The sequence below is a fragment of the Gekko japonicus genome, unplaced genomic scaffold (genome assembly GCF_001447785.1).
Source record: "Gekko japonicus isolate JY-2015 unplaced genomic scaffold, Gekko_japonicus_V1.1 scaffold2791, whole genome shotgun sequence".
Taxonomy (NCBI): Eukaryota; Metazoa; Chordata; class Lepidosauria; order Squamata; family Gekkonidae; genus Gekko; species Gekko japonicus.
In genome coordinates this window covers 73,659-97,992 of record NW_015170973.1, presented here as the reverse complement: position 1 = coordinate 97,992, position 24,334 = coordinate 73,659, and the positions used below count along the sequence as shown (strand labels likewise).

The 24,334-nt window shown below is 42.1% G+C and overlaps 1 protein-coding gene across 1 annotated transcript in view; it reads left to right on the top strand.

Moving 5' to 3' along the window:
- Positions 1 to 24,334, top strand: part of LOC107116930 (sodium channel protein type 8 subunit alpha-like) — a 110,086-nt gene that overhangs the window by 68,674 nt on the left and 17,078 nt on the right. Inside the window, 3 exon segments of the mRNA XM_015418956.1 lie at positions 63 to 236; positions 7,989 to 8,111; positions 23,243 to 23,527. Of these exon segments, the coding sequence (XP_015274442.1) occupies positions 63 to 236; positions 7,989 to 8,111; positions 23,243 to 23,527 (582 nt within the window).

The window sequence follows — 24,334 nt, the reverse complement described above, 5'->3', positions numbered from 1 at the left end:
TTTATTTGAATTTACTGCCAAATGTAGAGTGCAGTCACACTCATTACCCTGTTGTTCCTTAGGCCTTTGAGGATATTTACATAGAACAGAGAAAGACCATACGGACTTGCTTGGAGTATGCTGACAAAGTCTTCACTTACATCTTTATCCTTGAAATGTTGTTGAAATGGTGCGCATATGGATTTGTGAAGTTCTTCACAAACGCCTGGTGCTGGCTGGATTTCCTCATTGTAGCAGTATGTATCTTTTTTTTCTTGTCCCCCCCCCCTTTTTTTTTTTTTGCTTCTATCAGTCAGTACATTGCCTTCATGGGAAAAGTCTTAGCAAGATGATATGTGGTCTTAATCTGTTGCTCTGAATCAGGTACAGATTAATCCTGGAGTTATCAAAAAAATATTCGTGCTCTCTATACCAGCAATTTATACTGCAGAAATAAGGGGGTTTGAGAGTTTCTGTCCTTGGGCTTTTAGGACTACTTTTCCTCTGAGGTCTGAGAACATTGACTGACACTGAGAAAAAAAAGAACTGTAAACAAAACAAAAAAAATTGCACCCTATGCAACTCCGTCTTCTGTTAGCTCCCTGTTAGACATGTTCATTATTCCTGCATAATCTGCTAGGAGGTTGAAACAGAGAGCCATGGTTGAATGTTATAATGAACAGAATGAGTCAACGTCACCAGCACCAAGTCTTATTCAGAAAAGTCTTATTCAGAAAAGCAGTAAACTATAGAAAGCAAAATTCAACAAATTTGAGCACTTTAACAAACTAAAAAAAATATAGCATTCAAAATTAGCCTGGTAAAATTAGCCTGCTGTGTCTCGTGTTATGCTCCCTGACTTGAGAGCTGAAGACCAGTCTCAATAAACATTTAGACTAGTTCAGTATGGCACAATGTTTTAATGTTTTAATACTGCAGTTCATGTTCTAATCTTCTTTTCCTTGATTGTGTTTGTTCCTCTTCCCATTTTCCTTTTCCACAACCATCACTGTAAGATGCTCAACTGTATGTCTCCACCCACATGTTAACTATGCTGAGGAAGGATGGGGAGACACTAAAGGGACTTCTCACATGAAATATTTGCTTCCTGTTGTTTCCTCTTATGTGATACTCCCTGTCTTTTACATTGTCTTACCTTCCTACATGTGATGGAACTAAAGGATGAGTGTACATTTTGGCTGCCTGAAGGATACTACTTTAAACAATCTCTCTATTGCAAGCGATTTTTAACTGGCCTATTATTATATTGGCATATACTCATGGCATAATGAGTGAAGTAACGAGTATTTGCAAAAAATTAGAGCTGTGAGCCCATAAGGAAGCATGGTACGGGGTAGGGAGGATAAAGAATTTGGAAATTCTATCCTGTCCCCCAAAATCTCCACCTCCAATATTTTCTAACCTCTCAGTGACTGGAGGAGCCTGATCTCGCTCTTCCTCCCCCTACGCCTTATGTCAATTGTAGCTACTCTAAACTACGGTTGCCAACTCCAGTTTGGGAAATTTCTGGAGATTTGGGATGGAGACTGGGGAGGGCAGGATTTGTGGAAGGGAGGGAGGAGCTCAGCAGGGAAGTGATGCCACAGTTTGCCCTTGGAAGCAGTGTTCCCTCTAAGCTGAGCTAGTGTGAGCTAGCTCACAGTTTTTTAGCCTCCGGCTCACACATTTTTGCCTTCGTTCAGGAAGGAGGGCTCCAGAGCAAACGAATTGATGCAGTAGCCAAATTGTTTGCTCACAACTTTAATGCCGGTAGCTCACAAAGTAGAATTTTTGCTCACGAGACTCCACAGCTTAGAGGGAACATTGCTTGGAAGCGACAATTTCCTCCAGGGAAACAGATTACTGCAGCCTGGAGATCAGTTGTAACCCCAGGAGAACTCTAGGCGGCAGCACCTTCTCTGAATAGATTGGGTTGGATCAGTGATTCATGAGCAGAAGGCTGACAGGAGGAGGGAGCGATTTCACCCCCTCCCCCTTCCATACTGTGGATGTTTGTCTGCATGAGTCCAGCAACCATGAGAAATAGCATTCCCAGGATCAGAAATGGCTGCTGGGGGAGAGGAAAGTAGAGACGTTTTGTGCAAGCACATCACTGGATGCAACACACTGCCCCTTACAGAGTATATTTCTTTCATACTGAACTGATTGTTTTGAGCAGGAGGGATAGGGCTGCCAAGTGGGGGCGGGTGGCGGGTAAACCCCCACTTGGGAGGCCCGATTTCCGCCGCCGCGGAATCAGGCCCCGGGGGGAACTCCACCCCCCGAAGCGCAGCATCACAGGAAGTGACGTGCACGTCAACCACATTGGGAGCGTGGCCTGGATCGTTGGAGGGAAAACTCTATGGTTTTCCCTCCAGCTCCCGGAGCCGGCCAAGGCTCCCCCGCCGGTGAGTATTTTGGACTTGGGAACCCTAAGGAAGGAGGTCTTTTCTTTCAATTAATTTACAAAAGTCACATACCTGAGTGGTCCCATGAGAAAGAAAAGAGTCCTGTTTTGTATGTGAGTAGGCTGGTTTTGCTGCTTTCACCATCTACAGAGCAGCCAGCCAGTTTACTCTTAGACGTAGCTCACAACAAGGAGAGCTTTTTTGGTGGAATCCTCATGGCAGCTGTAATCTTTACACCAATCCGACTGGGTCCAATCCTCATTGCCTTTTTCTTGCGCTAACGGAAGCTAAGACTGTTTATTTTTTAATGGTGAGGCTCTCTTTGACAATATTTGAGAACCCCTGCTGACCAGGATGACAGGAATGTCTTGTAAAATGTTTGCTTTTCTTTGTGAGGTGGTATTGTAGACAGCAAATTGATTTTCTGGATAAGACTGGTACGGGAGGGAAAGAAATGAGATGATCTAGTAAAACTGCACAGGTAGCTGCTAAATGTTTTGAAATATTTGGTTAAAATGAAATGGTTAAATTGGGTCTTATCAGAAAATACCTTCCTTAGGCATTCTATCCCAATAGTGCAGGAGTCTTTTAAAAAAAGTTTTAACATTATTACTTGAAGTTGGATTATTGATTGGGGGAACAATACTCATAAATGTGGAATTTTTTCAGGTTTGTGGACAGCTTTGCCGTGTAGTCTTTTTCTGATTCCCAAAAATGTCAGATATATTTGTGTGTCTTTTTTCTGAGTAATAGTAAGTTCTGTTTTGTTTTGATTGTTCTAGACAAATATGGTTGTTCAGAACCCAATTCTAATATCCACCACTATACACTTTTCTGAAATTATCTTTTGAAAGTGAATATCATAGCCCAATGAAAATGGATATTGAGTTTCATGCCAAACTTCCAGATTTTCGAGGGAAGCCAGATATTTAGGGCCATTTGTCCTCTCCTTCCCTTGTTTTCTTTTTTCAAAAGTATTACATGTTAAATGTGTGTTTTTGTGTTGAGGAAGTCTCCTATTTCTGACACAGCTGCCCTTAACAGTTCTTTGTATCATCTTAAAAAGGACATTAAGCTTCCAGAGTTTTTTTAAAAAAATCCTTTTTGAGCCCTGCATGATGCAAACCGTAGGTACACTGAAAAGTCATACAAATTTCAGCACTTCAATATGTAGAATGCCAATTTCTGCTGCTGCTGTTAAGTATTGATCCAAGATATCAGGATATTGCTCTGTTGTCAAGATTGTCTTGACATCATGTCCTGTATTCATTTTGAGCGATGCATGGTGCTTTCAGATTCCCTGTCTCTAATGGCGACTCTGTTATAACGCTCTTATATAAAACTGTTGTGCTTACCTGTAATTGGTGTTCTTCAAGTAGTCCTCTGTACAGTAACAAAACTGGGACTGTCCATGTTCAGCCCAAGGGCAGGGAACCTTCTAAAGAGCTGAGGAGCTCAGGTGCTCACTCCCAGGAAGACAAAATTCCCAGGGCCAAAGTTACTCTGGGAATCCAGAGAGCTGAGCAAGGCACCATTGAAATGCATAGGTTAGGCATGTATGTGGTAGCACATGACTATTTGCACACCAGCCCAACCTGACTGAGTGTCTTTTACACAACCTAATATTGACCACCAGTGAGCAGAAACATGAGAGAGGTGGGAAACAAGCCATCCTCCTTCTGCAGCCTGCCCTGCACTTTTTTGAAGCAAGAGTGCTGCGAATGTGTCAGTGGACAGCCTAACCAAGTTCCAAAAAGTAGGGAGTGCTGGCTTCTCTATTTTTAATTTTGAGAGGGAGTTAGTGGGTGAACTAAAAATGGGGGGAAGATTAGAAATTAGGAGGGGGGGTAACCTTCCCTAGAACTGCTGGCCTGATTGGGTCATGCCTCATTGCCTCCCCCAATGGCTGTTTTTAACTAAAAATAGAAATACTGAGAAATCTATGAATAGTTTTTTAAGATAAATACCTGTTGGAGGAATTCAGATTCAGACCAAGGTGCAGAAGGTGAGGTGCTAATGTTCCCTCTAAGCTGTGGAGTCCCATGAGCAAAAATTCTACTTTGTGAGCTACTGGCATTAAAGTTGTGAGCGAGCAATTTGGCTACTGCATAAACTAGTTTGCTCTGGAGCTATCCTTCCTGAGCTAAGACAAAAATGTCTGAGCCAGAGGTTAAAAAACTGTGAGCTAGCTCACACTAACTCAGCTTAGAGGGAACACTAACACTTTCTCCCCTTGTGTCCCTTCCCTGGTTAAAACTAATACACATGCCTCATTGCTATTCACTCTGCTAGGGGAAAAGGCATTATCTCTTTGCCTATCTTTTCCTCTCTCTCCCAGGTCTACCAACAATTGGAGGGGGCTGTTTCAAGATGGGGAAATGGCAAGGGCAGGCTGGAGAAAGATTTTTTTTAATTTATCCACCTATCCCATATGCCCTGGTCCCAATCTGTCTCTCCCACATTGCACAACTGCTAGGTATCTTCAAAATTTACTTGAGACAGCTGTTCAAGGATTTACCAGCATCTTTCTGTGAGGGTGAAGAGAGAGAGGAAGAAAGGAAGGAACATCTGGGAAGTTTGTTGGTCGTCCTAATAGAAGGGAGGAGGGAAGGAAGGAAAAGGATGCACAGATACACACAGAAAACGAGATGGAATAGAACAAGCCACTTCTATATGTGTGCTTATATATATCAATTACAGCAAGAGCATTAGTGCAGCATAAGGCACAGATCTGAGCATCGGCCAGCCTGCCTGCCAACCAATAGACCCCTTCCCACAGCCCACTTGCTCGGGGAATGGAATGGCAAATCTGGTGGTCCCAAATGGGTGTAAGCCTCTGCATGGTTCCCTTGCCACCTGAGAGTGGTGCCAGGTGACAGCCCCATGCCACTGCAGGGCTCCACCCCCAAGACTCCTGAAAAGGAGGCAGACACATGGGCACAGTCTTCCCCTTGAATGGATCTGACCCAGTGCCTACCCTGCCCCTGTCCAGATTGCACCAAAGTGCAGCATGAGGCCCTTGACCGTGGCTGCAGCTGGGGAGTAGATCCTGCCTTTTCTGGCCTGGTCTTTGCCCTGTGGCCGCAAAGCACTCCCAAGTAAATCCAGGGCCACCATTTATTGAGGGATGAATTGAGAGAAAGAAAAGAGGGGGGAGGAAGGAAGAAAAGAGAGGAAGGGTTGGGGTTCTTAGGTGTTGGGGGCTGAAAAAAGAGGAGGTTAACGTTTATGGGGTGAACGAAAAAAGAAAGAAAGAAAGCAAAACGGTCTGGTGTGCTTATATATATATATATTGGGTGAATAAGAGGAGATTAAAGGGTAAAGCATGAAGGGATGGGGTTCTTCTGGTCTGCGTGATGTAGGATACTTGTTCAAAACATGGGAGTCTACGGGGGCAACGTCAGCAGTACCCACCTCATTACCTGAGTGGTGTGAGATTCTGTGAGGGGGGGTAGAAGATTTTTGTCTGAGTGCCTGTGGGTAGCCCTCAGCAGTCCCTCTCCTAACTTAATAGTGTTGTCATGAATACCCCAAATTAAGATGCATGTTAGACACCATTTTGCTCAGTTCTCTGAATGTACAGTGGGGAAAGAAGCTCCTCAGGTTCCACATTCTGTCCTGAGTATGCACAGTCTCAAAGATTGCACAGAGGATACAAAGAACATTTATATTTTTTTGAATCTCACAAAATGATTAACTTGACTTTTTTTCTCCTTTTAACCAGTTCCTCATTATAAGAGACCAAATATTAAGTAGGAATGGACAACTAATATATGTGCAGGATCTGGAGCAGTTCTGACTTCCCACAAGTACCCATTCTGGAGTGGCTAAAATACATATTTTCAATAAACATTGACACAATCCAACCAAAGTGATATCCGTTTACGTTTAGTAGTAGAGATTTAAACATATGCTTAACTTTCTCATTGAAATTTTTGGAGTTTAAACTTTGGCTAGATCATGTCATCTGTGGCGTGAAACACACTGTCTATTGCATTTTAATTCAACATTGCTGTAGGGAACTCAGAGAGGCATACATGGCTCTGCCTTAGGGTTGCCAGACCTCCCAATGGAGGTGGGAGTCCCCTGCCATCAGGCCTTTCCCCCCCATCCACCAATCAGCTGGCTGGTGGGGGGACTTATCAAGAGAAAGAGAAAGGCCCAGGCAAAAACTCTATGGTAGAAGCTGGTTTTACCATAGAGTTTTTGCCCAAATGCCAGAGACATCCCAGCATGATGACATCACTTCCTATGTGATGCTGGCAATGAGGCCTGAGCCTTTCTCTTTCTCCTGTTAAGTCCCCCCAGTTTCCCCCTGGTAAGTCTCCCCATCTGCCTTCTCTGTTAATTGTTTTTAAAAGCAACTTTTTTGAAATGTATTGTTCTTTTAAGATATTGACATTTTTTATATTTTTGCTTTGATAGTGGAAAACCATGCTGAAATGCAATGACAAAAGTCTGACTTAACATTAAAGATGTTCTATTATGTGAAATGTTCAGATTGCTGAACAGATCTTTACAAAAGAAGCAATTTTTTTCTGCATCACAGATGCATTTTGAATCACCAATCCCTAATTTAATTTGTTTTCATATGTTTTAAATGAATTTTTCAGAAGTTTTTTTTTAATTAAACAACATCTCTTTCCCATCCCCACCCACTGAATTTCAAATGAAAAATGGTGGGAAATATTTTAAAATTATGGGGATGAACAAATATACCTTGTCAGCAGAAATTTTCCTCTGGATTGAATTAACTGTTTCTCAGCATTAGCAACGTTATCATTAGCCCCACATGTTCCCCCAAGGGCACCACGGTCAGGGACAACATCTACTGGCTGTTCCAGGTCCCCGTTCTATTAGACTCAGCATGACCGGGAACAGGGCGTTCTCGGTGGTGGCTCCTATCTGGCAATATGCCCTGTAAGCCGCCCTGAGCCTCCGGGGAGGGCGGGATAAAAATGTGAATAATAAATAAATAAATAAATAAAATTACAATCCAATAACGGCTAAATAAGTTCCCCCACATTCATGCTACTCATGGTGAACTTTTCAGAGGCCTAGATGTTTAGCTTTTTCACTCATGTCTCTGTAATGTCCCTGCAGTGGGAATGAGCAAGGCAGACCCTACCCGAATGAGAGAAGCAAGGCGGTTTGTGCAGTGTGTGTATTTATCTGTATTCTTTCTCATAGGTACCTTTAAAAATTTGTCTGGCTTAATTTAATGGGAGCTGCTGAGATCCTGCAGACTGTTAAGAGGGCGAGGGTAAGGTTCTTGTCATCCGTTTGGGCTCCTAACCTTCCAACAGACCCCGTTTCCGTCTGTGTGTCTCTGCCTCTCTCTATCTCACTTATTTTTTTCCCTCTTTGTTTTATTCTTATGCCTCTCTCAACTGCATTATTTCCTTCCAGGTCGTTTCAGTGAAGTGAAGTAGGCAGCTGGTGGTCATGTCTTCGGTATCACTCTAAACGGGGGCGTGGGTTGTTGGGGCCTGCAGTCCAGTTTGGGGGGAAACAATCAGTGCTAGGGGATTTATTCTAACAGTCTGGAACCTCTTTTTTTTTCTTTTCCTTTTGTTTCTTTCTTTTCTGTTTTCTGTGTAGGTCTCTTTAGTCAGCCTTATAGCTAATGCCCTGGGCTACTCGGAACTAGGTGCCATTAAATCCCTTAGGACACTCAGAGCTTTGAGGCCTTTAAGAGCGTTGTCACGATTTGAGGGGATGAGGGTAAGATGCCATTAGCAAGCTGATCCTTCTGCATGCCTGTGGATTACGGGGTTGTTTTTTTTTTTTAAAGCATGCTAGAACTGATCAAACTGGTAGAAAGACATAACTACAAACAGAATCATGATGCAGCTGCTGACTTGATCACCTCCCTCTGTTTATGGCTCACCTTCACCCCGCTGCACATTTCTCCCTTTTTTTTTTTAATTACAAGTACACACCAGGAAAAAAAGAAGGGAGACATATTAAGCTGCCTCATTATTGGCCCAAACCACATGTCATTCATAGATTCTCTGTTGGCACTTGGCTGTTCTTCTTTGGCCTGGCTTCTAATACCTCTAGCATCTGAGGGGGCATTTCTGGCTGTAAGTATTGAATAGGGAGAATCACCAGGTGCAAAGAAGCAGAATTTGAACCACCTCAATTCCCCCCTCTTCCTTAAAAGAAGCAATAAAAAAGGATCAAAAGGGATCTAATTTTTTTTTTTAAATCTCCATCTTTTGTGGCATAATTCAGCATGGCAGGAAAGGGCTGGGCTGTGGGAGGAACTTAGCCACCCCCAAAGAAAACAGTTCTGGTTTAATTCCTCTAATTTGCACCTCGTTGTTCTCAGTCCAGTCCCGTAGTGACTGGGCAGCCTTGTCTGATAGTTCAGCTTTCCTCCTTATTCTCCGTTCCCCTTTTGCCATGCTTTATGGTCCCCCTGTCCTGTCACTGTAATGTTAGCAACAAATCACAGAGCACAAAATCTGAACTTTACTGAACTGGTTAGAAGACACTGCCACCATGTAACCTTTTAAAAGGAAATTGCCAATTAAAAGAATGGACTGTGACACGAAATAATTTGATGCTAAACCATCCCACGGAAGTCTATCCTGGTCTGTATTTATGTAAATGAAACAATGCAGTTATTTATTTTAAATATAGGAATTACACAGTTAGAATTAAAACCAGGATAAAACTGTGAGAAAAAATGGAGAAGGTACAGAGAAGAACTATAGCTTTCATTCAAAGAAAGTGTGCCTGATTTCTGATCTAAACAATGCAGTGGTAGGAAAACAATGTATCTCTACTTCTATTTTATATTCAGGGAATATTGTCAGATTGACTGCAAAATGTCTGAGTGACTTATTTTATACAGGTGTCTCCTGAGTACTATCTACTTGTTCAAAATAACTGAAAAATAATTTGGATTTGTACTATATTTCTAATAAATGCATCTTTTTATTTGGGGGATCTTGGTGATGGTAAAGTAGATTTAGGAGAACCTTATTGGAGTACATAACATCCAGTTTCTTTGTGAAGAACCATGAAGAAATTCAGTCCCACAGCTTTTCTAATAACCCCTGTATAATTCACAGAATTTCTGCAAAGGTAGAATCAGATCACTTAACTGCTCCACAATGCAAGTATGGCAGGTTTTGACAGATGTTACCCAAGTAATGAATTATGCTGGAATCATCTCTGTCATTGAACAAAGTCCCTGGGCTATGGGAAAACATGGCTGTCGTCTGAAGGTTCTGGCCCCATACCATCAAAATGATGGTGTGACCCAAGAGTACCCTACCTCCTTTCAGAATGATTACTGTCTCATTATTGTTCCACAACTTTCTCCCTTTACATATTTTTTTAGCATGTTCATTTTTAAGGCATCATGGAAATTCTTCATTGGTGGGCTACCCTCAAGTCCCTCCATTCCGAAACAATATTACTTTGCTCTCTGACTTCACATGCCTTGATGAAGTCATAGTCTGGTTTTTGAAGAGCTTTGCTCTGAGATAACATGTCCTGCAATAGGATTCTTTTTGCTGTGAAATAAAATCTCAGCCTTTTTACCATTGGTCTTTATACCATTGCACGATAACAGTCTGATCTCCTGTACTCTTTCTCTCATCTGATTCAGGAAGGCATTTCTGTGTTCTGCCATGGAATATTATCTCTTCACAGTTTCTGATTTTAGGTAGCTTTCTCGATCTGACCTGGATGGCCCAGGCTAATCGAATTGTAGAAGCTAAGCAGGGTGGCCCTGGTTAATACTTGGATGGAGGACCACCCAGGAAGTCCAGGGTTGCTATGCAGAAGCAGGCAATGGCAAAGCCACCTCTGTTCATCTTTTGCCTTGAAACCCTTACAGGGTTGCCATAAGTCAGCTTTGACTTTACGGTACTTCCCACCACCTTGAGGTACATTTCCATTACATACTTTCAAAGAAATCTATGGATTGCTTCCCACAAAACATTTCTTCTTGCTCAGGAGCTCATGCACAGATGGAAACACAAGAAAGTCATTGCAAGTAGCCCTTGATCTAAGTCAGGTAGACTATATCCTTTACCTCACACGTTACACAGTGCAAAATATATTTCAGCAGCACACACACCTCTCAATAATGACCTTCAATCAAATTATATTACACTCCCAAATTGGACTGTGATTACAGCTGATAGTCTTCGAATTTTTGTACACAGGAACACTGATCAGAAATGAAGCCAATGCTTGATCTTACAGTAGCTCTTGTGCAGTATCTTGCATAAATAGAACTCCATTAAGCGAAACTTCTTTTCCGCTGTGGAATGGCAGGATTGAGTCCCTACATGTTTTCATTTGCTGTTAGGGCATAGCTTAGATACAGTGTACATACTTCACATGTGGGAGACCCCAGGTTCAAATTTCTGGCCTCTCCAGTTAAAATAACTTTAATAGCTGAAATACACAGTACTGGGTTTGATAGATTTATATCTGACTTAATGGGCAACTTTATATTCTTATATGCTGTCTCCTCATTAGTTCAGCCAACAGGAGTACATCTGGATGGATCATTGCCAGTGATTAATTGGAAAGTATCCTCAGGATATTTCTGTATTTTTAATAAGCATTGACAGCTGCCTATGGGAGCCTGGCAGGCAGGCACCTAACATGGTTTACCTTGTCATAGTCAAAACACAAGATGGTATGGCAATAAGAAACACGCATCATATAGCACTATGATGTTAACAGGTGCCTTTCTCAAAGCATGCAATAAGGTCAGGTCTGCATGTCATTTTCAACCTTGTCCATATTTACAGTGGCAACACATCTCATTGGGAATGATGGAGATGCTCCAAGAATCTGTTCCAAAGTTCTTGTATTTCTAAATCTGGCCTCTGCAGGAGGCTCTCAGAATTCTTTGGCACCATGTCTTTGTCCTGCTCAATCACTTTTAGTAGATCTGTTGAGAATGGCCCTCACTTTTTCTTGCTTCTTGTCATCCTAGTTCCATTGAGGGGATGAACTACAGTTAAACAAATCTCAATGTAGCTTTCATACATGACCTTAGCAAGTTTCTATAATTGATCAAAGGCCTTGCAGTATGAAAGAATTCGTCATCTGAAGGTTCTGGCCCAATACTATCAATATAACAGTGTGACCAAAGAGTCACCTTGTTAGCTGGACCACTGTACACCTAACATTCAACAAGTACAGTTACTGTCCCTATTACTGAGATACCTGTTCCAATGCAAAAGTATGACAGCCAGACTTTCTTAAGAATTGCCAGGCCATGGCTAATGCTGTGAACTGTGTCCAGTCAAAAGACTGATAGTAGAACTTTCTTTGGACTGCTAGGTGGTTTCTGTTCCTTTGGAACATAGACCTTGATCCATGACCACTTTTGTTCCCTTCAGTTGTAGCAGTTTCTCATGAGATCTGACTCGTTCAAATTTAAGACACTACTGGCAAATTTAAGACACTACTGGCAACCTTGGCAGGATCCAATGAAATCCTGTAAAACTGTAAGAGTCCTAATACTAAAGTACTATGGGGGGGATACTGCATCTGTCTTGCAATTAGCCCTCTCAGGGTGTGTGTGTGCGTGTGTCCCCTTCAATCATCTCTCAGTTTTCCTCAATATTCTAGTATGGCTGCAGTGGCTATTATTAGCTATGGTCAGCATACCCATCTGTGGTATAATATTCCCTTTTCTTCACATTCAGTAGTTGCAGTTTGTGACGCCCCTTTCCACTCACACAAAACACTGAAGAAAATAAGGTTAAAGTAACAACATTTCATTTCCATTGAACTTTTGAATTGAGATCCTATTCCTACAACTGGGATCCTTTAGTTACAAATTTACTATTGTCTGCTGCTGTTTCTCAGTGCAAGTAGAAGAGGCATTGAGAGGTGCAGTCCATAGGTTTTGATTCTATGAAAAGTCACTTGCCATTCAGAATCTCTCCAAGCCTATCAGTTTTGTCCCGTGCTAGATTTGTGAAAAGGCTGAATGTTCTTTGGAAGTACAATTTGATTATTCAAAGTAGTGTCCAGTTTCTGGAGAAACTAGTCTGTGGCACTTTCCTTCAGCTATGAGTATGAAATACTATGGATGGTTTCAGTGCTGCTCGTAACTGTCATTACTGCATAGGACAGTAATACATTTTTGGAAAATCAGGCCCTATGAACACTTATTGATCAACATCAAAGGGATGATACCATTGCCTTCAAGTGTGATGATGTCTGCTTCAGTGATCTTGTTAATATTTGTTGACTTGGTTTTTCAAATTGCAAGTTCTCTTTCAAATTCCGGTCTTCTCTGACAACAGCAGTGACGAATTATCAATTCGTAATTGATAAGTAATTCAATTCCTCTTTGATGCTTCAGAAGAGATTAAGGTTGTTTCCTAGCTTAGATTCCAGTCTGTGCAGAGATGCAAGGTTTTCTATTAAGAAGTGGGATCTGGGGGTTGTTTTTTCAGGTTTCTCTGTAATGAAACTATGCACTCCTAAACCTACTTTACCACTTCCAATTTACCTAAAAACAAAAAGAAGATGCAGCTTGTGAGGTGGATATGGCCAGGCTGGAAGAGGCATGTTGCCATCACTGACTGGGCAGGAGTCATCCCTTTGCCTTCTGGAAGATGTAGCAGGAGTACCTCAGAGGGAGAGGGGAAGCTCTGAGGCAAGCAGCAAGTGGGACTCAGTTCTGAGTGGTTCTGGGACAGTATTTAACAGAATTTCGTAATGAATTATTGGAAAACCAGGCATATTTCTTTCTTCCCTGATCGAGTTACCTGTAAAGCAAAGTATCATATAATAAGCTAGTAAAAAAGAACGATTTAATCAGAGGGGGTAAAATGTATCCTCTCTTTCAACTAGACATTTTGAAAGAGCCAGTGCAGAAATAGATATATCCACCAAAGTGTTTTCCCCCACTGTGGGCCAAGATAGCAGATCTTGTAAAACAAATGGTAATGTGCATTGCCATGGAGTAATGCAGATGAGATTGCATTGATGACTCTAACTTTCAGCTCCACGTCATGATATGGAGAAACTGCATGCGTGTCTGATCTGCACAGATAATTTCTAATCCAGCAAGGAGAAGTCATGAGGACAAGCCTGTTTCTATGCATGGATGTTCCTTCCTGAATCAAGGCAAGAACGTTTCAAGGAGAAACTGAGCATTTCTATTTGGGATTCACTTTTTATAACTAAATTGGGGCTTATAAAATCTCATATTTTGGCTAACCTGGAATTCCTTCAATTTCCCACCATCCTCATTGCTAGATCTTCGCCATTGACAGAGAAAGGCTGATAAACTAAATAGATCACAGTTCTAATGAAGTCTGGTTGCCTATTTCCCACTAAAAGCACAATAGCCACTTGCAGTTTTAGTTCAGCAAAATAATGCATGAAGAGAATTAACTTACTGGGCTACACTGAGACTTTTCCCATTACTTGTAGTAGAAAGCAAATGGTACTGTCCAAACATCACATTTACAAGGACAGCTGACCAACAGCAGTTTTAATATCCTGGAAGGGTGGAGGGGTGACCTTCTCAAAAATTTGAGGAAACTTTGCTAGGTAGAAAATCACCACCCTGAGCTTCCTCAAGGAAGAGTGGGATAAAGTTTTACTAAATAAATAAATGAGATGAAATAGCTCCTACCCAATGCTAATTTTAAGAGACTTTCCATTGCAGACGTCCCAGGAAAAAGCATTTTGGGGATCTAAGTAGAGGCCCTTTTGATTACAGTATCAATTTTTGGCAACATAAAACCATCCAGGAAAACTTCTACAGGTTATTGCATGTATTTTTTTATTTAAATTTTGTAATTTGTGTTTGTTTCTCATGGTGGTATCACTAATACTGAAAATACTTTCATCATCCTTGAGGTCCTCAGAGTGTCCCACTCCCCACTTTGCTCAGCTTTGCTTAGCCTTAAAAGAAGAAACTTTTCTCTAGAGGAAAACTGCATACTTTGCTGAACCTAATAGTGGCCTACAAGCCCTTATCTCTGTATCATTATGGAATGTTGCAGGAAGTTGTCTGGTAATGTATATCATTCTTATTGCTGAATTTTTTTTCACTGATGTATCTCCAAAATCAAAGTGATAGACAAATGCACCCCCAAATGATATGACTGGCTGAAGTTCAATGAATGTTCTTCCAACACATCCATTAATTGTTTTTGAATGAATAGAACCAAGAATCAAAGACTACTCAAAACTTCTGTCAAATTTTAGCCATGAAGGTCATGGGGCAAAATTAGCCACAATATAGGAGGGAATCCCAATACATAGGCTTTGTGATAATTTCCACAATAACTAGAACATTACAATAGAAGACCAATAGCAGGCTAAAGAAGCACTGGAGCATTAGCTTACTCGTAAGTTACATAACTCATAACTGTTATTCAGCATGATGTCACGTATTTGAATAATGTTGTTCACTGATGGTGCAGGGATGGTCTGTCCACCAAATTCAGAAAAATATATTGATCTCCTTCAGAAATGTGTCCCCCTGGCTCAGAAATCAAACTATGAAGGATTTTGAAGGTGAAGGTGATGATCCATAGATTGTGCTACTAGCATCATTGGTGTTTGCATTCATTACCGGGACATGAACATATCTTCAGGCTTAAATGATCAGTGACCAGAAGTCATGATATGGCAGAGTTGACAGGAAAAAATGGCCTTGAGATAAGCAACCAAAAATCTTGTATAGCATATACAGACTGAGTTTAAAATTGAAAGGAATGCCACTGGCCCACAACAGTTTATAGAGGGGACTGCAGTTACAAACCATGACAGCTTCCAGGAAGACAGGTACAAGACAGCATCACTAATGTAGTCATATTAGTCTGTAACTGGCAGTTTTATAGATAAGACTAACAGATGTATAAGGTTTTGTAGGCTAGAGTCCAACTTGTTAGATAGATGAAGTGAATTCTCAGTCAGTGGCCACAGATACACCACATATAAATGTGTGTGTGTTTATATGTTTATATGAATAAACACGTGCATATGTATATAAACAGAGACAGAAAGAGATGCAAGAGGATTTTTTTAAAAACCCTTGAATTATGAGAGGTGTCACTTTGTGACATTTCTGTGCAAGACTCAGAAGTGCCCAAGAAAACCATGGTAGCCATTCACAGCTGTTGCAATCAGCAGCTTATATTCAACTCTCTACACATGGAAGGCACATGGAGTTTTCCTGCATTCATCTTCATTTCTGGAGCTCCTTCATTCATTCCTGGAATTGCAGAACTCACACAAAAGAATAACCATGTGGATTGGGGGGCTGGAATGACTCCTCTCCATGTTCCATACACTAATGGCCAAATGTAGGCAGGAGGCACCACAGTCTATCCTACCTATGATAATATAAATATAACTCATTTATTTTAGCAGTGCAAGCAGATACAAAAGAAGCAGACAATGATGCCTTCATTAGTACACATGGATGGCAAAGGAAATGTGCCTCCATTAAAACTGGAAAACCCTTTGCTGTGTTTTATTTGTTTGTTTAAATAAATGTGGCACACATGAAAACATTAAAACATTTGAACAATTAAACACAACATTTAAAATTATAAAATAATTCAATAAAAGTTCAATAAAGTAATTCAGTAAACAACACCAGCACCAGGGAGGAGGGGCAGCAACCATTATTGGGGGCATGCCGAACAAAACAAAAAAGTGTCACCTGCTAGTGGACGACACCCAATAGAGGAAGGCAGACAGCTCTCCCTGGGGAGGGAATTCCAAAATTTTGGTGGCATGACCAAAGGAGCCCTCTTTTGGGCTGCCACCCGTGTAGCTTCAAATGACACAGGCAACTGAAGCAGGGCCTCCAAAGACAACCAAAGTGAATGCATAGGTTCATATGGGAGAAGGCAGTCCTTAAGGTATGTTAGTCCCAGGCCATACAGGGCTTTAAAGGTCAATGTCAGCAACTTGACTTGGGCCTGGAAGCAAATTGGAAGCCAGTGTAGATGGAACAAGACTGGAGTGACATGGTCCCTATGACCCACTCCAGTCAATATTCTGGCTGCAGCATTCTGTACCAACTGTATCTTCTGGACAGTCTTCAGGGCAGTCTTCAGGGCAGTCTTCAGGGCAGCACATTGCAGTAATCTAATCTCGATGTTACCAGGGCAAGTACCACAGTGACAAAATCTTTCCTACCCTGGAAGGGCTGCAGCTGGCTCACCAGCCAAAGCTGGTTAAATGTACCCCTGGCCACGATTGCCACCTGTTTATCCAAGGAGCACCCCCAAGATACAAAGATGTTCCTCTAAGGAGAGTGCAACCCCATCCAGAACAGGGATGATTTATTTCATGGGTCAGATTTTCCTCCCACCAGTAGCGCCTCCATTTTGTCAGGATTACGTTTTATCATGTTAGCCCTCATTCATTTTAAAAGTGCCTTCAGGCACCTGTTCACAGTTTCTGCCGTCTCCCTTGGATTTGCTGGTAGTGCAAGAGAGCTGATTTTATTTATGTATTTATACTTTCGATTTATTAATCGCTCTTTCCCACACACCTGTGGGCTCAGAGCGATTTTACAGTTACTCTTTGACAGTTGGACTAACAATGTTCGTGGGGATAGGGAAGACAACATACAGCATTTTAATTACACACACATTGCAGCTAGCCAGGGCTTCATCTGCGGGCTAGATCAGTCGTGTTCCGCCGGCATGTATTCTTGTCGGCTGGCTGATGACGTCAGGGCTTCTTGATGTTGTGCTGCCACACTGCCACCGCCTGGCCAACTCGCTCCACTTCAGGGAAGCCGACACAGCTCTTTCATATTTCCGATCTTGCCGCGCCTCAGAAGTCACACTCGGCAGCTAACACCTTCCCGAAGGGAGTGGTGTGCCCACCCCCTTACGGGTGGTCCCCAATTTATCTACTCGCCAAAGCTTTCAAATTGCTGGGTAGATGATGAGCTAGGACAAGGCTTGGTTGCTCACACCAGCACGAGGCTACAACTCAGCCCAATCTCCAAATGACCTCTCCCATCATATTTACATAGATGTTGAAAAACAAGGGGACAAGATGGAACCTTGGGGAACCCCGTAGGCTAGAGGCTAAGGGGCAGAGCAGCAGTCCCCCAGCACTTTGAGGTAGAACTGGAACCACTGCAGAACAGTGCCTCTCAGTCCCAAAAGGCACTCCAGAAGGATAACCCAAATTCATGGTATCAAAAGCTGCCAAAAGGTCCAGGAAAATTAATAGGGTTGCACTCCTCTTGTCCATCTCCTGGCTTATTTCATCCACCAAGGTGACCAAGGCTGTTTCAGTCCCATAACCAGGCCTGAAACCAGATTGGAATGGATCCAAACAATCCGTTTCATTCAGGAATGTCCCTAAAGTTGGCAAACCGCCACTCGTTCAATCTCCTTGCTCAACAATGGTACATTTTAGACTGGATATACTTCTAACGTCCAGAAGAATATACTCAAGTGCAAGATGTTGTTTTTCCTTGGTATTCCCCAAGCAGACCCATAAGTCAATGAGGCATAAAATAATGTCATTTGGTCACCAAAACCAAAATGATTCCATTCCTTTAATTGATTGATAATCAACCAGGTTGTGTACTGATGGTATAATTGAAAAATGAAAATCATGCAAAACTCCATTTTATCCTCCCACTCATTGGACCTTTCTATGCTGTTTGTTTATATCAGCAATTAGCAAGTGATTCAAGGAACTGGATTTATCCAAAATTTGTGATGCAGCTGATAGCACTGCAGGTAGTTCAGCTGACCATTTTATTTAGTGATAAGCTTACTCTCCTAGGCTTGCCTCAGTTTACTCTCAGTTTTTATGACCATACCTTGTAAGTGGCATCCTTTTCAGGCACTCAAAAAGTAATTTGAATCAGAACCCATCCAATCCCCTGTGATATCCCACACTTACCTTCCCTTATCTCAAAATTACCTGGTGTCAAGGCAGGGCTGTAGCAGCAAGGTCTCTCTTTCTGCATCCTTCCTTCCATTAGGCTGCCTAAAATGTGGCACAAGGAGCCCTGGGAGGTGTAGTTCTCTGCATAACTTGGAGAAAAGAATGGAGGCAGCAGGAAACAGAGCCACAATAATAAGACAATATGAGTTTAAGTCATAAATATGGTACAAATCAGACATTAGACAGTCCAGCAGTAAGGTATTGGTTGTAAGCCAATGTTGTAAGCTGCCCTGAGCCCACCTGTGGCATAGGGTGGGATATAAATTAAATTATTATTAATAATAATAATAATTTCATGCACATCTGATGTACTAATAATGAGTATCCATGCCATTAAAATTCCAAAATGGCAAACATTCAAGGCATTCTTTACAACAGTGGTTCTCAACCTCCTAATGCCGCGACCCTTAAATACAGTTCCTCATGTTGCGACCACCAACCATAAAATTATTTTCATTGCTATCATAAGACTATTGAAAATTTGTGTTTTCTGATGGTCTTAGGCGACCCCTGTGAAAGGGTCGTTTAACCCCCAAAGGGGTCGCAACCCACAGGTTGAGAACCACTGCTTTACAAGAATGTTACTATGGTTACAAAATACTGTCCATGACAGAAATTGTTGTCCTGGCTGTTAAGATTACCCTGAACAGGGGCATCCTGCCCACTAAGAAGCCCTAAGCTATTGCCTAAGGCACCAGAAGGTGGAGGCAGGACAGGCATCCTTTCAGTGTTCCAGCTCCAGGAGCTCAGTGTGCCAGGCCAGTCATTAACTTGGGACAAGCCCCAGCCAGCAAGGAGGCATGCCTGGACCAACCACTGGGGGGAGTACCTGAAACAGCTGGCTGTGGAGGTCACCAGGCTACTTGGTTGGGGGAGGCACCTAGGCTGGCCTAGGGCATCAAAGCCCTTTGACTGGCCCTGACCCTGAAGACCAGTATATGCATAAGAACTTTTTTGTACAAATTTAATATTAATTACAGGAAAATATATACAGTATACGATGGTTAAATCAGGCCAGTTTCATCACATAGAATGTTATTCAAACATCTGGCAACTGATTCAGCGCTGATGAGTAACTTGCTCTTGTTCAGCAGCTTCCAGCTCCTGGTTTGTCATACATTGTGGGACTCTAGTTCTTGAGGAAAAGGTCATGCATCACCTTTCAGGCTAATTTTGTTCACCAGTATTTGTGACTAAAGTGCGTAAGAAAGGTTGTACTGGTCCTTGAGCAGGCCCTGCAATGGTTTTGTTTGTTTTAATTCGAATCTAATTAGTGGACGTGCTTGAAGAACCTTTGCTGAACCTTCTGCAGGTTTTGTCATTGTGCATTCACCCATCTCTTTGATTGTGGTAATACATTCTTGAAACATATATCCTCCAATAAAAATGATGGTGTATATAATCATGCAAAATCCTGAACCATTCAGTGATGATGCAGACTCAGATGACCCACATGATGATGATAATATTTTTCAGTGCTAGTGGCATCACCATGACCAACACAAATGCAAAATTACAGAATATTTCAGTGAAGAAATTCATACAATAATCCACAAATGTTCAAATAAACAATGGTAGAGACTTAGAAGTCTTTTCATGTTTTATGTTGACAAAACTGATTACTTGATCCAAAATACCACGACTTGGACAACAGCAAGAACAAAATTCAGGCTTCTGTTAGGGGGGGAGGGAATATTACTTATTAAATTCAATTTCTAGACTGCGCTCCCCTGTAAAACAGGGCTCAGGGCAGTGTACAACAGTAAAACACATTCATGCTTTAGATTTGCTGATTAAAAACAGTAAAAGAAAAATACAGCAAATTAACCTGATTTAATGGCACTAGGAAACTTCAGAGTGTGCCTCCGTCTCATGGGGGGAGGGAGGTAAGAAAACAGGAGTGCTAGACAGATGGAAACTGACAATGTCCTCAATCAAATGCCTGGCGGAACATCTCTGCCTTATAAGCCCTGTCAGGGGTCGTTTCGTAGAAAAAGAGCTAGGGGAACTCATTAGCATAACTCATTAGCATATGCCACACCCCCTGACATCACCGGAAGTGTGTCATAAGGCCACACACCCTGCCCCCAATGGTCCTGGCCGCCGCCGCCGGCCTTGCAGCTCCACTGCCGAGCCCCAGGAGGGGCCCGGCGGTGGACCTGCAGAGCCGGCGGGAGTGCGAGGAAGCCCCGCGAAGGCCCTCCCTGGCCCCAGGCAGGCAGGGGTGGGGAGAGGCAGGGAGGAAGCAACTTACCCTCCCTCTTCTCCTGCCTCCTCCTGGCTGAATGAGGGCCAGAAGCGGGGTGGCCGGAAGCAGGGGGCAGGGCTTCATCATGTGCCCCGCCCCCTGTACCTCACCCGGGGAAACTGCGATCCCCCACAATCCCCCCCGAAATGACCTCTGGGCCCTGTGCAATACGTCCTGCAGTGCACGGATGTTGCTTGGCAGAGAGTTCCACCAGGTTGGAGCCAGGGCCGAAAATGCCCTGGCTCCGGTCGTGGACAGCTGGATATCTCTCAGGCCAGGGGTCACCTCACCAGTAAGTTCCTGTCTGCAGAACGCAGTTGTCTTCAGGGGGGTATACCAGGAGAGGCAGTCCCGAAGATTCATGGGTCCCAGACCCTCTAGGGCCTTAAAGGTTAAAATCAGAACCTTGAACTTCATCCGGTACTCCACCTGGAGCCAGTGCAGATTGCACAACACAGGTTGACTGTGCCGTAAAATGTACCCTGTGGTAGGGGCAATATTTGAATTTTTTTTTCACCTAGCAAATTTTCCTCAATTTTTTTGGGACATCACCTCAACCCTATGTATTCTCCACCTTACTATGGTATCTAACCAGCTGTTGGACCTTTGTGCCCATAACTGAATAACATAACCCTATTGTTTTGCTTCTACTATATTTCTGATTTAGTCTGACATCCCATCAACATATCATCTAGGTTACCATTTTTAAAAGAACTGAAAAAATGCCAAGAAACTTTAAATAATTATGCAGTAATTATTTTTCTCTGATCTAATAAATGTGCATTTTAAGGAGTTGATTCTGCTCTTAGTTTTATTAAGGGAAGTCAACAGTAATGCTCTGAAACATGCATGCACTTATTGACAATTTCCAATACGCACTCTTCACATAAAAAGCCATGTTCCCTCTCTTGTAACAGTTGTAAATGGTTTGAACCATCTGTTTAGATAAAGATACATATTGGTTACATTTATTTAAATAACTGGAAGGGAAAGAAGACATTATTCTTAATAAAGAACAAACCAAAAATGGCAATATAATTTAAAGTCACAAATGATGGACAGTAAACTTTTTAGTTTATATCTTCTCTATTTCCTATTTCAAATTCTTTAGGTATCCTGGAGGAGGCGGATTTTTTTGGCTCATTCCAGGATCTGAATCCAAAGGGTTTATGTCATTTCTTGGCAAACATGTGTAGAAAATTAATGAACTGTGGGTTGCGGTGGTCTTAATACACTCTGATGGGAGCCACACATGCAGCAGATTTTCTGCAGAGAATTGTGCGCCTATATCTAGTTTGTCATGTGTGATGTGGCCACTATTTAAATTGCTCCTATATCTTTCAGCAGAATTGTTTAAAGCAACAGCACCACCTGCTGATAATTGAAGAAGCAATCACACAACAGAGCAATACTGTCCAGCTAATCCTAATTCATGCTTTTTAAAAAAGAAAACCCTTCAGACACTACTGTCTGAGGTGTTAATGCCTTTGGAAGAAATGCAGGTGTCTGGTAATGGAGCTTCAATGGGTATTGCATACAGACAGGAAGCAAGAGAATCTAAGGACAATTCTCTTCGCAAGAATTAATGAACTATGGATCGTTCTTCTACAAATGAGAAATTGTAACTTCTTCTAAACCCATAGGGTTACAATCAGTATTAACCACTCCCTGTCCTGTGGAATTAAATATGCTGAATTATATTGTAGAGTTCCATTTACAGGACTATAGCAACAGAATGCGCATGTTAACTGCTTTGTAAGTGCTAAATCAAAAATTAGCAAGTAGACCTACTTTGCTTCCATTCAAATGGAGGATATAAACTATGCTAACTGAAAGACAAGAGCATGACTCCAAAATAGCCAAAAGAGTCTCAAGGAGTATTTATTTAAAAGGGAAACTGATAAGGATAAAGTTATCTTTCATTTGTTTCTAATACAGACAATTCCAGTAAAATATTTAAATGGCAACTAGCCTGGCTCTGTTCAAAAATCAAAGGAAGGGGGGGAGGAAACCCTATAAAATGCTATCGTTTCTGTTTGACATGGTTCAGAGGAGGGAATATGGCTTTTATTTTTATTTTTGAGCTTGCAAATGTGCATGCTCAGCTCTTTGGACATGGTTGGCCTTGCTTACGGAACAATACATACAACCTTGATCTTTTTTTACGCTAAACCAATGCTGAGTCTTAGGAGAACACCTTTAATACCTATCCTTACTCCCATTTGAAATCAATGGCTCAAAATTTCCCATTTATCTTTATGGGAGTAGGAGAAACAATACTCATGTCTGGTTAAGAGCGGGGAATGGTTGCCAAAATATTTTCCCCCTGCCCCCATAGTTATTCTCAAACCTGGTTGTTCAAAGCAACCCGTTTATTTTGTCATCAAGACAGAGCTTCCACTTTTTACAAAGTCTATACTTCTTCCATCAAATATTTATCATATGACCAAAAAAAAAAATAGTTGCCAGAAATTCCTATTGAAATGTAAAGATTTCTTGAAAAATGATGGAATAAGGGATATCTTTTAGGATTAAATGTTTACAAGTCTGAATTTTTGACTAGGCTTCCATTCCCCCACTAAAACTAGGCATGCTTTGTTTTGCCATTAGTCATCTTTTCTGTACTGAAACTCTCTCCTCCCTCCTCCCCCTTCTGATACAGGTGGTTGTGAACGCCTTGGTGGGTGCTATCCCATCCATTATGAATGTGTTGTTGGTCTGCCTTATCTTCTGGCTGATTTTCAGCATAATGGGGGTTAATCTTTTTGCTGGGAAGTACCATTACTGCTATAATGAAACAGCTGAAGAGATCTTCGATATAGAAACTGTTAACAACAAGACAGACTGTGAAAGACTTATGGACCCCAACTCAACAGAGATCCGGTGGAAGAATGTAAAGATTAACTTTGACAATGTCGGCGCAGGATACCTGGCTCTTCTGCAAGTTGTAAGTTCTGCCTTTGTGTCTTGGCTTTTCTTGGTATATATTACATAAAAAGACTCTCCACTCAGCAGTTCACAATTGCAAAATGCTGGTATTCTAAAGTGGCTTCCTAAAGTCCTGGGCATCATCTGCCTCACGCATCCTGATTGGCTAGACCAGGGGTCTCCAACATGGCACCCATGGGCACCGTGCTGCCCACCAATGTCTTTCCTGGCACCTGCCAAGTGTTTCTGATTGGCCACTGAAAATGTGATTGGCTGTGCAGATTTTTAAAAAGTTGCTTCAGCATCAGCTGTCACCACAGCACAAGGAACATCACTGCATGACTGAAGGTAAACTGTGTATTTTTAAACAATGTGTTCATTTTAAAAGGTTTCCTGTTAAACAGAATGTTGCTTGAAATGTTGAAGAATTACTATTAGGATTATGCATAACCTCATTCCCTGACATTCTGTTGTTGGCTCCACCTTCTGTGGCAGCCATTTTGTGATTGTGCCCACCACCCTCTGTCAGAATTCCAAAGGTGCCCACAGGCTCAAAAAGGTTGGGAACCTGCCCTGACCTGGATAGCCCAGGCAAGCCCGATCTCGCCAGATCTCAGAAGCTAAGGAGGGTTGACTCTGGCAAGTACTTGGATGTGAGACCTCCTTGAAATACCAGAGGCAGGAGGCAGGGGCAGGCTGTATTCAGCCACCTCTCTGAATATCCTCCAAGCCCCCAGTAGAGGTCAGTCACCAGAGGTCGCCATGACTTCCAGGTGCACACACGCATACACACACACACACACACACACACACACACACATATATA